The sequence below is a fragment of the Pygoscelis adeliae genome, unplaced genomic scaffold (assembly GCF_000699105.1).
Source record: "Pygoscelis adeliae isolate BGI_AS28 unplaced genomic scaffold, ASM69910v1 Scaffold106, whole genome shotgun sequence".
NCBI lineage: Eukaryota > Metazoa > Chordata > Aves > Sphenisciformes > Spheniscidae > Pygoscelis > Pygoscelis adeliae.
The window spans coordinates 210,077-226,609 of record NW_008824939.1 but is presented as its reverse complement, the minus strand read 5'-3'; the positions used below and the strand labels follow the sequence as shown (position 1 = coordinate 226,609).

The following is a 16,533-nucleotide window of genomic DNA, read 5'->3' as shown; positions in this document are numbered from 1 at the left end:
CCTTTGGCCTGTTACCTCGGGAGGAGAAAGAACCCGAACTCAGGCAGCCCCCTGCAGAGCGTCAAGCCGTCATTTTTATTTGCTGCTTTATGCGCAGAGAGAGAGAGGAAGGAGGCTCCCCTGTCTTTCAGAAAGCAGGTGGAAAAGTTTCACGTTGAGCAAATTCTTGCAAGCCAAAGCCGCTAGCTTGGGGAGAGTTGCTGGGGAGCAAGTTGAGCTCTTTGCTAAATGGTTGCACCTCACGCGTTTTTATCTCCTTTGACAGTAACAGGCTTGGGTTTGTAGCAAAAGACATCAGGTAAAACTTCACGGCCAGAGTGTTGAACTGGAGTACTTGAGCACCGGTATTAATAAATCGCTGCACGGAGAGATTTGGCGAGACAACATCAGCAGTTTTTCTGGGGAAATTTTAAAAAGTGGTTTTCTTCTTGATGTCAGAATGAGGGTTGTGTGGGAAGAAGTGAGAGAAGAATGAGGAAAGGGAAGATCTGAGAAGAGGCCGAGAACATGTTACAAGAAATCGAAAAAAAGAAAGTCTGGAGGGGAGAGTAAAAAGCAAAAAGCAGCTATAGTGCTGAAAAAGCACAGGGTAAAAAGATAGCACAAAAGCAGGTTTGGTTGTTAAAATGTCTTATTTAGTTTTAGTAGGATGAAAGAGACGGTTGGTTACAATGTGCTATTTAGAAAAAGTCACTCCAGTAGGTGGCTGACTTAGAGATTCTTCTTTACAGTTTGACCAGCTCAGTACTATTTAGATACTATTTGGCACTTACACAGTGGAAAATTCGCCGGTATACTGGGAAGTAGTGGTAAAATTCACTGCATAACATCACTGAATATTTTCCCTGCTGTTCAGCCAAACCTATTATTAAGTCATATTAAAAAAACGCAGTAGGAATGTGATTGACAGTGCATTACTATTAAATACAAAACACTACTCAGCAGATTCCTTATGTAAACAGCAGAGTAATAGCCTTGTGGGTCTGGGACAGGCAAGGTCCATTTCAGCCTGGTTAGTGAAAGTTTTATACTGTGGGGCCATCTTTATTGTTGCATAGAAATAGTTCTAGGGCATTTTTTTCTTGGTTAACTTAAACCTACTGCCACCTGTCAGATGTGTTCTTATACTGGCAGAGGCATCAGCTTGTATCAGTAGGGTGATTAATATCTTTTTAAAATTGTATACTATGCTTTATCAGCTTTTTTTTTTCTTTTTAATGACAAGCTACGTCACAGCTGAAAATGAAACTAGGGTTTCTCTATAATTTTAAAAACGATACTCCTAATCTTTGTGTGGCATCTTTGGTGGGATATTCATTCTAAAACTCTCTCCCAAAAGCAGTGCTAGTTATTTTAGTAATACTGCAGTTGCACCCACAAACTGGTTCACGTATTAGCCTATCATGCCGTGTATCATATATGATACACAGTTTAAAAAAAAAAAGTGCTTACTATGTAATTAATAATAATCTTCACTTTTTATGGTACCTGCTGTGTGTCACTGCATTTGCAGATAGGCATGAAGACAAGATTCTTTACCCAGTAAGCTCGCAAGTTAATCAGGGGTCGATGCAGTCAGTATGTGTTAAAGTTAAAAGAAGAACTCTCATCGATAGGATTGGACTTAGAAAACAGCCTTGTTTTATCTCCCCTCATTTTATGATGACTTTGAAAGAGACCTTTTCTTTTCCCCCAGAAGTAAAGAATACTCACTAAAGAGCAGGAAAATGTGCTTAACATGGCTTGTACGAAAGAGAGAGTCTAATGCACAAACAGCAGTTGCTGTACTTTTCTGGTCGCATGTCTCAGAATGTGATTACACTTTTAAAAAGGAACTTCCTGTGAAAGTGATACTGAATCACACCCATACGTGGATATTTGTTTGTTCTTATACAGGCAATGATGCTTTTACCATTCGCCATGACACACTGAACAAGTGCATACAAGTTAAAAACTCACGGATAGTGATAGATGACTGCAAGGAGACAAGTGAAGCTTTATGGAAATGGGTATCCCAGAATCGCCTCTTTCATTTGGGGTCCAAGCAGTGCCTGGGACTTGATATATTCACCAAATCACTCTCTCGCCTGAAAATGGTTGATTGTAACTCAGAACTAATGCTGTGGTGGCGATGTGCTGATGCTTCCATCCTTGGTGCATCTCAGTACAAAGTGACTACCAAGAGTACCTATGTAACTGCAAGCATAAATGCAACAGACCAGTGGAGAAGCAACAGTTCGTCCGATGATATATGTCGGTATCCTTACCATGGTAAGCTTGCACAAGGGTTTGGAGGGCTTTTTTTTTTTTTGTTAAGAGCATGTTGCTGTATGTCTATGCCAATAAATTCTTAAAATTAATCATATGAAAAGACTGATCAGTAAAGCAAGAGAATGTTTTGCTGTAGAGAGATACTAATATTCAAGTGTGAAACTTTAACTTTTTAATAAAAAATAAATATGCACAGCTGCAGAAGTTGTGTGATTGAGTGGCTTTCTTAGCATGTTTAAATTCCTCCCCCCATATTTTAGTGAGAGCCTATTTAATAATGAAATATCAACCACCTTCTATCAGAACAGACACTGTCCTCTTCACAGTGATGGGAATTTTGCTGTTAGCTCAAATAAGAGCAGGACTTGAGGATATTTTCTTTGCTGGCAGGCTGTACAATCAAATTCAATGCATGCTGCTAGCTCGCAGCCTGTTGGACTGTCAGGAATTATCCATTTGCTTTGGTCTGGTAGTCTCTCCACTTGCCATGGAAGACAGTCTCATCTGAAATCTCATGCTTGCTGGAAGAATTGGTGAAAACTTCCTTTACCATATTTAAAATCAGAATTTTCTTTGTATTTGGATTGTTCAAAGTGGGCAGTCTGAAGAGCCCAGTAGGCTCCACTTTGAAATGTTTTCCGTCTCTTGTATATGTTGATTCCTAGAGCCTTGTTCTGTAGTACTCTGTGCAAACCACCTGGATTTCAACAGGACAATGTATTTATCCCTAACTTACCAGGAAGGGGGAAACAAATTTCTGCTGCGTCATGCCGCACTCAGAAGAAAAAGTACAGAAAAATATTTCTTAAAGTTTCTTTCACTTCTTTCAGTTCTGGCATTGCTGTATAGTTGTTACATCTGTAACAACAAAATACGGTGTTTTAAGACCACAAGTGCGATTTGTACAGACATAGTTAACTTAAAACCACACAAGCAGTAACATTGATTTGCTGTCCTTTCCTCCCCTAGACAACTTGTATCTACTTCTTTTTTTTTTTTTTCTTTTTCCTGCAGAGGTTTATACCAAAGATGGGAACTCCTATGGAAAACCCTGTGAGTTCCCTTTTCTGTATAATAAGACGTGGCATCATGACTGCATTCAGGATGAAACGCATACGGGTGGGAAATGGTGCGCCACATCTGAAGATTATGCTCACGATGGAAAATGGGGAATCTGCTTACAACCAGGCACGTTGAGTTTCTAAATAGACATCCTAAAAGCGTTCTGTCACTTCACATATGTACGGCTCCACCTTGGTGTAGCACCATTGCTGTTAAGCTGGGTAAAAGCAGGTCCCTTTTCTATTGCAGCATTGACAGGATGATCAGCACACGCTTACTCTGCAGTATATGTGATTACCAATATAAAAATCGATAGACCTTCAGTATTCTAATTTTTCTTTTGAAACTTTCGTGATGTTTCAATATAGTTGTCGTTACAAGAACTATCTGCTTCCTTTAAACAGAGGATGGTTGTCATGATATCTGGGAACACGATCCGGGGTCTGAAAGTTGCTACCAGTTTAATACACAGTCTGCTCTTTCTTGGAAGGAAGCTTTTATTTCATGTAGAAGGCAGGGGGGAGATCTGCTTAGCATCCAAGATGCATCTGAATTAAGTTACATACAAGGTAGGTGTAATTATTCACATATGAATATCGGGAAATGTTGACAAATTAACATAAGTGAAGATAGCATTTTAGTTTCTGTCTTAAAGTTCTGGGTTAAAACTTGATTGTACTTAAAATGCATTGGTGCTGTCATTTGTGTAGCAAAAATAAGTTGCTAATCTCATTTCAGAGTTTGTTGGGTTTTTTTTTTTAATTTATCTGTGTGATTTCATTGTAGTGGTTAGCTGTTGTTCATATTTATAATGAGGAATGTCCCCAAAATCTCAAGTACGGGCCAGAGTGGCAGTTGGTGTTTTAGTAGCATGTTACCCACTTGTTGTTACGAAATCATCCTCACTGATGTTCAGCTTTGGCCTGGAGGAATTATCCGTGTGCCTTTGGGAATACAAAACCAAAGGACAAACATCTGAAGCCATTGGGAGGGAAGACTTGTGTGGGTGAATTCCTCCTCAGTTCAAGAAAGGTTGCATGTCCGATTATAGTAGCAATCTTTCTTTCCCCAAATGCATGCCCTTTCAGATCACACTTTTAATTTAAAGGACACCAATAAAGGATGAGCATTTTATACTAATTGTTTTCTTAAAAATAATAAATTTATCTCCAGCTAAGGATGACATCGCTGAGATCTTTTGGATTGGCTTAAATCAACTGGACGTTTCTGGAGGTTGGCAGTGGTCAGATCACAAACCTTTGAATTTTCTCAACTGGCATCCAGGTAATGTTGTTTCTGGTGTTACTAACAATATAACAGTTATTAACAAAACTAGTATTTTGCTTGGCTGCTTTTTTTTTTTAACCCTTCTCCATCAGACTTCATCAAAACAATCATTGTTGTTCCATTTCTGTCAAAAGTTCGGAACCATCTTTTTCTCCTAGCCAGTGAATCTTTCTGCACTCATTCTATATTTATGGATGATTAGGTTAATAAATCTCTAAAATGGTAAAACTTAAATAGTATCTTTGCGGTCCATTTTAGTAAAGAACCTACAGCTTCCCTAGCTGCTAAATTTCTCCAACTGACAGAATGGCATTGACTTCCCTCAGATATTAACAATTATTGATGTATGTGCAAGAACTGACGTTACTTAGAAGCCTAACTTGTGGTTTTAAACTTCAAGGTTGCTTAAATTTGTTTCGAGGTGAAGATGAAAGAAGATAAGACCTTTGAAAAAACCTTTTTTAATTACTCCCAAGTTCCTAGTAGAATTGGTGAGAGTCTTGTTTGTTTGGAATTTTCATCATGTATTTGTAATATTCTCAAAAATATGCCATGGATGTGTATATATGAGAATCCTGGAGGAACAACAATCAGGAATACTGAAGCTAATATTGTTTTGTCATTCAAACTGAATTTGACCTTTGTAAAGTGAATTCTCTTCTTCCTTCAGTTTCTAGAATAGTGCTGCAACATGAATTCTTCTTTGAAATAAATTTCTGTGATGTTTTCCAAATGTGGTCTTTCTTTTGGAAAGGTTAAGGACTTTTCTGCTGCTTGTACTACTGGCTGCACCTTCTTCTGGAGCTGTGATGACACTGTAGGACTGTAATGCAGAGCTAGAGACTAGACTATCCCCAGTTACAGTGGCGTAATTTAGTCTGTGGTCATGGCAGACATACTAATGTCTACCCCTCTTGTGAAAAATACCGGTATCTAACAGGAATTTTGCTAGCTGCAAGTTGTACTCATTACTTCTTGTCCTTTCACTATACACCTCTGAAAAGAACCTGGCTCTGGCTCTGCTGTACTCTCCCGTGAAGAACTAAGATCCACCCTGAGCCTTTTTTATGTGAGACTGAACAAACCTAGGGCAGGGGGAGCTGGGGCGCTCTTTGTAGGACACAGCTTGGGTTTGCACTGGGGCTCAAGGAAAGAGAAAGCCAAAAAGTACCATTGGAAGGGGGCTCCAAGGGAAGCCGGGAACTGCAAAAAAGAGTTCTCCTCTGTGATATTTTTAATTTGGGGCCTTGTCTCAGGTTTCTGTTAAGGTAAGGGTTATGGTTAGCGTTGAGAGAAAGAGTGCAGAGCTGTGTTTGGAGTGGGGCTGGAAAGGGGTTGCCAAAGGAAACTGAGGGCTGCGAAAAGGGTTCTCCCCTGAGATATTTCTAGTCTGGGAAAGTGCTCAGCCAAGGGTTTTTTGTATTGTAAATAGAACATTCCTCCTGGTTCTATGATTAAACATTGGAAAAGAAGTCCGGATTCCTTGATTCTGTAACTTTCTCTCTTACAAAAAACTTTCTGTGGGACCTGTGGTTGGACAGGTGCCTTCATTCTAAAGCAAGTTATGTTCTTTAAATATAAGGTGCCATACTATGCAAAGTATATTATTCTTGTATTGAAAAGCAATAGAAAAAAGAAGCAGTCGCTACCTTACTGTCTGATAACTTGTCCTCTTCTTTTTTTATTTGTTCCTGTCTATAGATATGCAGAGTTTGTCCCCGCTGGATGGGACTAGCTGTGTGGTGATGAATGCTGCCTCAGGTCAGTGGCAGAGTTACCACTGTGGGACTCCACTTCCATATATTTGTAAGAAGTCATTCAATGAAGTTTCAAGCCTCCCAGGTAGGACAACTTGCATTTTTATATTTGTATGTTAATATGAGCGTAATGTTCACTTAGAGTCTTTTTTTTTTTCCCTTCCCAAGTCTTCTTAGTTGTCTCTGCCAAAACACTTTGACAACAGCTTTGGGTTTTTTAGCAGAGCAGAAGCAAACCCTGTATATTCAGTGTCAAGATGATGCATCACAAACAGCTTTCATTTTTTGCAGCTTTCTCATTCACACGTAAAGCATTTCCCAGCACAGTCCTGCCCTTTTCATCATGTTTTCCTCTATGGCTTGTGCCTTCTTTCATGTGCTACTGAAAGTCTGGGACTGGCAGTTGCACCTCAAACCTTTCCATCTCTGCTTTAAGCCCATTTCTCTCACTCTTGGTGTGTATTGACATAAAATGGGACCTACCTGGGGCTTGGACCAAACTCTGTTGAATTCAAATAGAAGTAGTTAAATGACCTTACTATCCTTTGAAACCAGGCCCAGCACTGGAAATCAGAGTGCAAGAGTTGGTAGCTTGCCCAGTGTATAATCTTTACTGGATCCATAACAGCTCTTGTAAGATAAAAGTAAATAATACAGTAGGAAAACCAGAACAGTTTAAAGCTTTATTCTCTCCTCTCTACACACACATACGGTTCTTCAGTTTCTACAGTGTCTAGCTGTGACATATAACTTCTTCTATGCTTTTGGCCATTTACCTACACCTGGGTGTCCAACCCTTCCCGTATCCATGGCCTGTTCTTCCATGCGTGCTTTGGCCTTACCTAGTTTCCAGGGCTCATGCTAGCAGGGCTCTCATGGGAAAACTTCTACTGGAAGAGGATTGTCCTTGGATGAGGGGGGGGACTAGGGGATGAAGGGGGGGACTAGGGGATAAGAGGGATGAAACAGTGTCCTGGAGGTGGAAAGTGTCATGGAGTGTCACTGGCTAAGACACGTTCTCTCTGGCTCCCCTGGGGGAGGTGTGTGCCTTTGAGGAAAAAAAAATTAGTAAGTAGTTCAAATTTAACTAAACTGGTTCAAATTTTTAAACGATCCCTTGAAAACTAGTTTGTCAGTTAACCATCCTTATTTGTTCTCTGGCTCCTCAGCGGGGTATGCAGAGTTGCTACCAGTGTTTATACAGCGTTTTATTAATTAAAAACCAAAATTCTTGTGATTTGGAGTATTTTATAGTGTATTTTGAACCAGAAAGGCTATTAGTATATACCTTTTTCAGCATGCATTAAAAACAGTTTGAATTCTTGAATATCTTAGTTTTCAGAAGAAAAAATATTTAAAACTAAGCATTTGTTTCATTGTGAGCTATTCAAAATTGGTCTTATGCGTGGTGCTGTATATAGATCATAATGCCCTATAAAAGTGCAAACCCCTGCCAGAACAAAACAAGCAACTTTTTGTTGAAGCTGCTGTCCGGCAATGAAGTAACTTGTTTTGCCTTTAATTGCTTTTGAAATCTTGCTTACTGTTACTTTTGAACCTTTCGCTTACAGTAAGACCAGCTTAGTGTAATGCATTCCAGCTTTTTACTTTCACTCCCACTAACTTCTTTCTCCTTCTGCCTACCTCATGGCCCCAGAATATTACTAATCCCCATAATGCTGCTCAGTCAAGTCGATTTGCTTGACTACATTGTGACTGTTTCTTAAAATATTAGCCCTGAAGAGATGTGAACACATTTTGATCACCGCTTTCCGGCTGTTTTCAAGGTGCTGCTGGATTTAAAACACGAAGAAAATGCCAATCCATTGCACTAATCAATGTAGAACAAAAGCCTCTAATTCAGTTTCTCTTCACTATTAGAGCCTTGGAGACACTTGGATACTCGCTGTGATTTGGGCTGGCTTCCCCACAATGGTTTTTGCTACATGCTGATAAACAATGAGGCACCTTGGAGTATGGCAGATGAGTTGTGCAAAGCAAATAAGAGTAACCTCATCAGCATACACTCATTAGCAGATGTTGAACTGGTTGTTACAAAGCTTCATGATGGTGAGTTGAGATACTTATAAATGTGAAGCACCAAGTGCTGCGCACCATAAGCTACAAACTACTTTCCATGTTCTAGCATATGATTGTCCTAACCTCTAGCTTTTAAATGAAGGTGCTAATCCTGAGCTTGTACCCAGGCTAGTGCTGAGTGTTGCTGTTCAGGTCCAGTCTCCTCTGTATTAGCTCTTGTTTTGGTTTGATTTATGTTATTTATTTATTTTTTATTGGGCTAACCTAGTTGCCTAATACCTTGTGTTTAATTTTCTCATTCGAAGAGAATCGTAGATAGTTGGGCCAATGTTTGACTACTGGGTCACTGAACTAATAAATGTTATCTGTACTCTGTGGTCTTATGTTTTTGTGTGCACTCTAAAAATTAAATTTGGTTGAGCTTTTTTGCTTGAGTGTTTGTTATTTCTGGGTTTTTTTTCCTGTTTGTTACCTTCTCTGTGAAACTTACATTCATGAATACTTGTCTCAAATCTCCTTTCTCACTGTAAGAAAAAAAATTGTGGCATTTATGCTGTGCAGTATAGTGATAAAAAAACCTAATTTTGCTGATTTCACATTCCTTTCCAATTAGTTTGAATATTATTTTGTAACTACGGTGTTGTCCTAATTTTAAATTACAGATGCTAAAGAAGAAATGTGGATGGGTCTCAGGAATGAAGGTGTACCAACCTTGTTCAAATGGTCAGATCACTCAGATGTGGTTTTTACATATTGGGATCAGAATGAACCAAAAGTTCCTTTTAACAGCACTCCTAACTGTGTGTCATATTCAGGCAAGGTAGGAATATAGAGTTGGGGTTTTTTTTTTTAGTTTTTTTCCATCATAGTAGAGGCAACACTGATGATGTGAAAGTCAAGGGGAGGGTAAAGCAGATAACTGATTTTATTTCTGGAATAATCTTTAAAATACGGATAATCATTTTTCTACAAGCAAATTTCTTAAAATTATTTAGCTGACACTTGGTGGCCATGTACTGCAAAGAATGGAAGAAATTGCTCGCAGCTCTGAGACTGCTTCTGCTGTTGGTCAGCCAGTTGTCCTTGTCACTCTGCATTTTGGGTTACCGTATTCTTGCGTGTCTGTGGCAGAGAGCCAGGAAGGAGGTGGGCCAAACTATTGAAAGGAAAAGCTGGGTTCAGTCATCTCCGGGACCTGTTTGGGGGACCCCATCTGAGGATGGGTAGTGAGTACCTTGGGAAGAGAAGAGGAGAGGAGAGGACAGACACTGGGGGGATACAGTACCGAAGAAGCAAGGGGTGGGTGGGGGAAGGAGGTCACAAAGATGAGTGGAGAGGGAAGCACACTGTATCCCATCTCCCGGATTCAGTAGAAAACTGGGGCAAACATCTGCCTGCTGTGCTGTCAGGCTGGCAGTGGAGCTCATGCGCTCAGCTCCCCTGAGCTGCCTCCTCCCCGTTTCTGCAGAAAGCTGAGCACACTCCCTGCGCCCATTCCCTCCCTGATCCGAGAGAGTTGGCACCACCCTGGCCTTTTCTTCCCTTTTCAGATATGATCCAGAATCCTCCCATCACCACACTTGTCAGGTTTCTCTCTCCCTTCCAAACATGCACCTATGCATATAATCCAGGGCATCCTGCCCCCAGTATTTTTGCTAGAGGCATTTTGGCTTTCCCCCTTACGAAAACTCAGCCCCTGCACTGTGGAAATTGAAAGATTCTAAAATTTTAAATACTTTTTTTTTTTCCTTTCCTTCTCACAGTTGGGACAATGGAGAGTCAAATCCTGTAAAGAAAAATTAAAATATGTGTGCAAGAAAAAAGGAGAGATTTTGAATGAAACAAAATCAGATAAAAGTTGTTTATTGGAAGAGGTAATGGGAAGTCTCTATTTCTTTTACTTTCACTTGGTTCAGAAACCTGCATAAAATTACTTATTTCCTCTACTTTCTGTTTCCCTCTTGCCCATACAATAAATTCTATGGAACATTTTAGCTGAAAAAGGACATTTATGTAGCATGAGCCAAATTTCAGATTCTCCTAAGCATGCTCTGGATGTATTACCACTCTGTTTATTGATGAAAGTATTATGAGCTTGGACCTAGGAGATGTGTTTTATTTGTTTGAAAAAAAAAAAGTTGCTTTTACTAGATATGTTATTGCTAATGCCATTTGTTCTGTCATTTTTGCTTTAAATATGTTTTAAAATTTAGGATGAGCACTTTGCAACATAAAGATATGCAGAGGTTGATAAATGAGATTAGGTTTCTGTTACGCTTCACTTGGCTCTCATTTTTGTTCTTTGACTTGAGTAAAGGTGGGGGGTGTTTTGTTTTGGGGTTTTTTGTTGTTTGTTTTTTTTATAGTATAACATGTTACAGCATAAATAAGGCTTGAAAAGAAGTCTCTTCTGTTTTGAACAATCTTGGGATGGTATTACTAGCTACTTCAGAGTTCTTTGGTTCAGTTTTGTGTGGCATATTGCCTGCAACAGGAAATGTTTACCCCTTATCTTTCTTTCTGCACAACCTCGGGGTATTTTTACTCTCTTTCTTCAGAGACTCCCAGTGTGTAGAAGTTACAGCTTTCTGTGCTGTTCAGACGTCAGTGGCATTGGTAGGCTAGCGAAGAGGTAACACATTAATGTTCCTTGAAATTTCAGTGTAAATATAGGGGAAAAGATTTGAATAATAGAGAAATTTTGTAAGTTCATACATTTTCAGTGTAAAGTATTTTTTTCAGAAGTAAAGAAACACTAGTAATGCCCTCTTATTATTCCTCTGTTTGAATCCTGGCATTGGTGGAACAGCATGAAAACTCCTATTGTTTTGAATAGGACTAGGCTGTTGCCCTTGTGTTTCTCTCTCTAAATGCACATAGCAGTCGAGCTAAAACAGTGGTGTATTTTAGTCCCGTGGTTGCATTATTTCTTAGAACTGTGAATCTGAGAGCTGATGACACTGGACCTTCTTTGTGATGCACTGCATTTCTTGCTTGTATATGCTGTGCCGGCTTGTGGGCACCAACCAATGTTAGCAATGATTTATTTTCTCCTGTAGATAATGCCTGAATTAGGCTGTTATGTCTAAACGTTTTTTTTTGTTCTCTAACCAGGGATGGGAGAGACACGGAAACTACTGTTACAAGATTTATAAAACAGAAGTTTCATTTGGAGCACAGTGCAATCTTACAGTGATGAACAGGTAAATCACATCTCTGTAATTCACAGGCATGTTTTACAGTATGATTCTGGAGATATAGTCAGAGATTAAAACCTCTGTATGCTAATTAGTGGTTTATAAAGAGAAAATAGAGATAGAATTGCTTTTGCAGAGAACTAGCAAACTGTGTTTTCCATGGTGTGACAATGGTAAACCTACAGTGTAAAACCTTCTTGGAAGTATGTGAATTCCCAGCCTGCTGACCCCATGTTGAATACGGGACTGCCTGGACAACCACTTCAACTAATTCATATAATAATATTCCTGGTTTTCAAATTGGCTCAATAGTTTCAGGTATCTTTCAAATACTGACTCAAATTAATCTGTGAATTTTCAGATTTGAGCAAGAATTTATAAACAGTCTAATTAGAAAACACACCAAAGTTGAAGAAAAATACTTTTGGACCGGTTTGCAGGATATTAGCCAATCGGGAATATATTCCTGGGGTACAGCAGACGGGGAGAAAACTGAAGCTGTGACATACACTAACTGGAATTCCTTGCAACCAGGTACATTTAACAATTAAAAAAAAAGTAAAAATACTATCGTTTACACTGAGCAAGCATTGGATTACCATGTTACAGAACTCCAAGGATGAAATAAAATAGTCATTCAGAAATCTATGGATTTTTTTGAAAACCAGCCAATAGTTTTAAATATGTCTTTGGTGGCTTAAATCTTAGCATTTTCAGGAGGATGTGTGGCCATGTCCAGTGGAAAGTCTGTTGGAAAGTGGGAAACTAAGGACTGTAAAACCACTAAAGCATTTTCTGTCTGCAAAAAATATATCGGGCTGCCCAAGGAGCCAGAAGTGCTCCCAAAGCCAACTGATCCCTGTCCCCCTGGGTGGCACAATGGATCCGGCCTTGCCTGCTACAAGGTAAAATGTTATTCCTATTAGATGTTAATTGTTTGTTACTGTCTCGCAGCAAGTGTGTGATTAGCCATTTTGTGGCTTACAGCTGCTCTGAAGGGTATTTCAAAGATGTTTTCCACTGGGAGGAGGAATTCATGTTGATTCAGGTTGACTGGCTCCAGATGTTCTCATGCATCATCCTCTGCCGATTCCTGAAAGATGCACTGTGCCTCCCCTTGCTCTTTCTGTGGCCAGCTCTGCACATCAGAGCTGAGTGGGGCGACAGCATTCACCCATGCTGCCATCTCAGGAGCCTGGTGCTGACAGAGGGTGCCGTGTCTGCATCCTAGCCTGCCCGCCATCATCTGGCATGCAGAGACACCTGAATAGGGAAGGAAAGTGCTTTGCATCGCCTCCTTCTGTCCCTTTCCTTTCTATACTCTAAGGATGTAGATAGGAGAGGTGGGATTTTCTCTGGTTTGAATATGGATATAAAACTTTATCAAAAAAGTGCAGTCTCAGTTGTATTTTACTGTTTTTGAAGTAAATAGTGGAAGTAAGCAGCCATGCTGTTAGCTGGAATAGCTTGAACAAGTTTGTATTTAGAAATGCAGGTTTTTCCCCTCCTATTAACAATCAAACCAAGTTAAAATGGAGGCTGTTTATTGGATTGTTTATTCATTATTTCTGGACTCGGTGTCTGCAATGAACTGTGTCTTGTAAACAGCTCATGTAGCGAAGTGGGGAAACCCAGCTTGAACAACAAGGCTGTGGGCAAGGGTCCCGAAGGGATGGGTCTAGCTGATGTGCAGCTTAGCTGTCCCATAGCTGATGGGATGTGACAGCTGGCCCTGGCAGTTTCTTCAAAACTCTTGTTGACCAAGTGCAGCATGTCTGTGCAGAGAGATCCAGCCGATGGGAATTGGCTTGGACTGAAGTCAAGGGGATCAAGCGGACATGTTAGCTGAGGTGTATGAGCCAAGTATGCAACTCTGATACATGCAGGTAGCAAAGGGTGTGCCGAAGAACTTTCTTCACCTGCAGCACCCAAACAGGCCTGGTTTCAGTGAAAATTGGGCTTTGCAGTTCACCATAAATTGGAAAGAACAACATCCCTTAAAACCTATAATTTGGCTTGCAGTTTTGGAGTGAGTTGGGTGTTGTTTTGTAAAATCTTTCTGGTAGAGAAAAACAGAGAAAGCCTGCCATATGGAATACATTGCATTTGAAACAAATTTTGTCAGAGAAACTTCAGAGTCTGGCTCTTGTCAATCAAACTGAAAAAAATAAAATAATTATTAAGAAGTCAAGCTCTCTCCCTGTGGAAATACCAATTATTCATTCCTACCTAGGGTGGCCATATTTGAGTAGTACAGGAGTGTTTTAAAAATGCTGTCACTTGTGTAATTTTCTGCTGTGATGTTTGGCTCTTGTGAAGTTCTTCCACAGTGAAAGAGTGCTGCGAACCAGGACCTGGGAAGAGGCAGAAAGATTCTGTGAAGCACTTGGAGGCCATCTGCCTAGTTTTAGTCACTCAGAAGAAATCAAGGCACTTCATTCTATTCTGAGAAAAATAATCAGGTAACAAACTGGCCATGGGCTAAAATTTTGATTTCAGTTGCATTCTGCACTAGATCACAAATGCTGCTGCTGACCCCAAATGGCAAGTATGAGATAGTGTACGGTGCCTGTGTTTCCCACAGCAAAAACAGCTAGATGTGGCATTTGAACTGCTGGTCATGTCACTGCTTTCCTGGAAAATGTCAACCGAGTACAGCTTGGGCAAATGTTTCACATTGCCACAGGGAACGCAGGAAAAGAGAGATTTGCTTTGAGTGTCTTCCATTACATGAATTTAAGTCTGTGTTGTTATAAGGGTTTCCTTCTTTATGTTGAATTTTGGCACAACTGGGTGATAGTTGTTCCTGTTCTTTACTGATACATTCTTTAGAGATGAGTCATTATTTCAGTTTTTCCGATAGGCCTCATCTTTATTCATGGAATGCTTCCTGACTAAACTGGGTGCTGTGTTTTGAAAACGTGAATAATGTAGTGTCCAGCAATCTGGTTGGCACGGATCCCATTTGGCATAACTGCAATAACACTATATGGGCATTAGATGGGTGTGTTGAGTTTTCTGGTATCAACAAATTAAATGCTACATAATTTATGAGTCTAAGGCTCTATTTTTAATCAAAGGAACTGTCACTGCAAAGCTTTATTAGGCATTGGTGTGATGTCAGATCCTTGTGTAATATGTTTTTTTTGATTGGCAGCCTGTTTTTTCAGAACTTTTGCCAGCTTAAACTCAAATGCTGCCAGTTATATGATCTAAATTTTTTTCATCAACAAACTAAATTGGGATTATTTCAGAAGCTGCCAACGTACAACACTGTGATTAAATTTTAAAACTTGATGACTGAAGAGATGCCTTCTTGAAAACCCAGTGAACTTTTTTTAGAAGTGCACAAATCATTAAAATTACTCAATGTTTAAGTTAATAAGAGACAAAAACAAACTTCTATGCTCTATATATAGATGGTTTAGCTTGTATAAAAGCCACTTGTGACTCCTTTGCTAAAGTGACTAAAGTCCCTGAAATAAAAACTAGTGCACAAATTATTTTTAGCTATAGATCTTATTATACTGTTTTGCAATTACAGATTTTGTTTTAGTGTACCTAATCTGCTATGAAACATGAATAGAGAAGTAACTTATTTTATTTTCCTACAAATACTTGGAACTACTTTTCAGCTTGCAGACTGTCTGAGGTATTAATTATAGTTAATGGCCATTTTTTGTTAGGAGTTTAAAGGTGGAGACTTTTCCTGTCTTTCCAGAAAGTCAGCTGACACATGATGCTACTGCAGTTCCCTTATTTCAGAAAACTCGAACTTAGCCTGGAAGAAGGAAGGTCCCAGTACTTCAGTATTATTCTACCAGAACTTAAATAAGGGGCAACATATTGAGCCCAGTATAAACTGACTTTGCAGTCAGTGTTGCAGTAACTACATGTGTCAAATATAACCCAAAACACACAGCATTTTCATCTGGGTTAACCCCTTTTCAAGCATTGCAGAACTTCCTGAACAGAAATACTACATATTTGATATTGCCCAAAGTCTTTTAAATAATGTTTGTTTGTTTAGATAACATAATGAAGTGTTTAAGTTAGTTATGCTTTTAAATTACTCAGAGGTGGTGATTATATAAAGTATTTTGGAGATCAGGCATGGAGGGTGGCTTGTCTGAAAATAAACTCATTTGAGAAAGGAGAGAAGAAACCAAGTGAATTATTTCACCAAGAACAAATAATTTAGGTAACTGGGAGAAATCATCCTAAGATAATGTTAGATGTGATCAGCTGCCAGAGCGCACTGGCTTGCAGTTTGTCCGTGTTCCCTGCATTTACTCAGTGCAAACTCTGACCTAAACTATTCATTCAGTGCACTCATTTCAGCTTGGGGAAGGAGCCACACCTTGGTTTTTTCGGTTTTGGGTTTTTTTTCCCCTTGCACAGTTCTCCGGTGACTCATTGAGAACTGTTTGTTTTTAAATGTTAGCAAAAGTCAGTTTGGTTCACCAGGAAAAGGGCAGCTTGCCTAGTCCATTCTGTTCTTTACTCGGATTCCACCTTAGAGGGAAATAAGAGCTAGACTTGCTCCAGTCAAGTTGGGTAATTGCCATTGGAAAGGAAAATAAAATTTGCCTGCCAACCTTCCCCTGTCTGAAAGAAATAGGAGATAACCTCTTTTCACTTTGAGGGACATGGTACAGGTAGAACAGATCCGGTTCAGTTACTTCCATCCTTTTAGGATTGTTTTTGTGAGCATTCTGCAGCTTATAGCTGGCAGTGATGCTGAACACAAGGAGAGTAACAGCTTGAATTGGTTGGAAATAACATTTCAGTGAGGACACCTTACTGGAAAGAAGTCAGTTGCCTTTTATATGCACAGCTCTGCTGCTGTAATTGTTCTGAATCTAGAAAGCCTCACTAACACTTGAGCTTGCAAGAGAAAACTGATCTTATTCTCAACA

The 16,533-nt window shown here is 39.6% G+C and overlaps 1 protein-coding gene across 1 annotated transcript in view; it reads left to right on the top strand.

Moving 5' to 3' along the window:
- LY75 (lymphocyte antigen 75) overlaps window positions 1-16,533 on the top strand; it is a 49,188-nt gene that overhangs the window by 2,524 nt on the left and 30,131 nt on the right. The window contains exons 2-13 of the mRNA XM_009325442.1: window positions 1,897-2,271; window positions 3,286-3,459; window positions 3,738-3,902; window positions 4,507-4,617; window positions 6,322-6,462; window positions 8,259-8,447; window positions 9,080-9,237; window positions 10,181-10,291; window positions 11,532-11,620; window positions 11,976-12,148; window positions 12,323-12,519; window positions 13,934-14,076. Coding sequence (XP_009323717.1) covers window positions 1,897-2,271; window positions 3,286-3,459; window positions 3,738-3,902; window positions 4,507-4,617; window positions 6,322-6,462; window positions 8,259-8,447; window positions 9,080-9,237; window positions 10,181-10,291; window positions 11,532-11,620; window positions 11,976-12,148; window positions 12,323-12,519; window positions 13,934-14,076 — 2,026 coding nt within the window. The remainder of the gene's footprint in view (window positions 1-1,896; window positions 2,272-3,285; window positions 3,460-3,737; window positions 3,903-4,506; window positions 4,618-6,321; window positions 6,463-8,258; window positions 8,448-9,079; window positions 9,238-10,180; window positions 10,292-11,531; window positions 11,621-11,975; window positions 12,149-12,322; window positions 12,520-13,933; window positions 14,077-16,533) is intronic.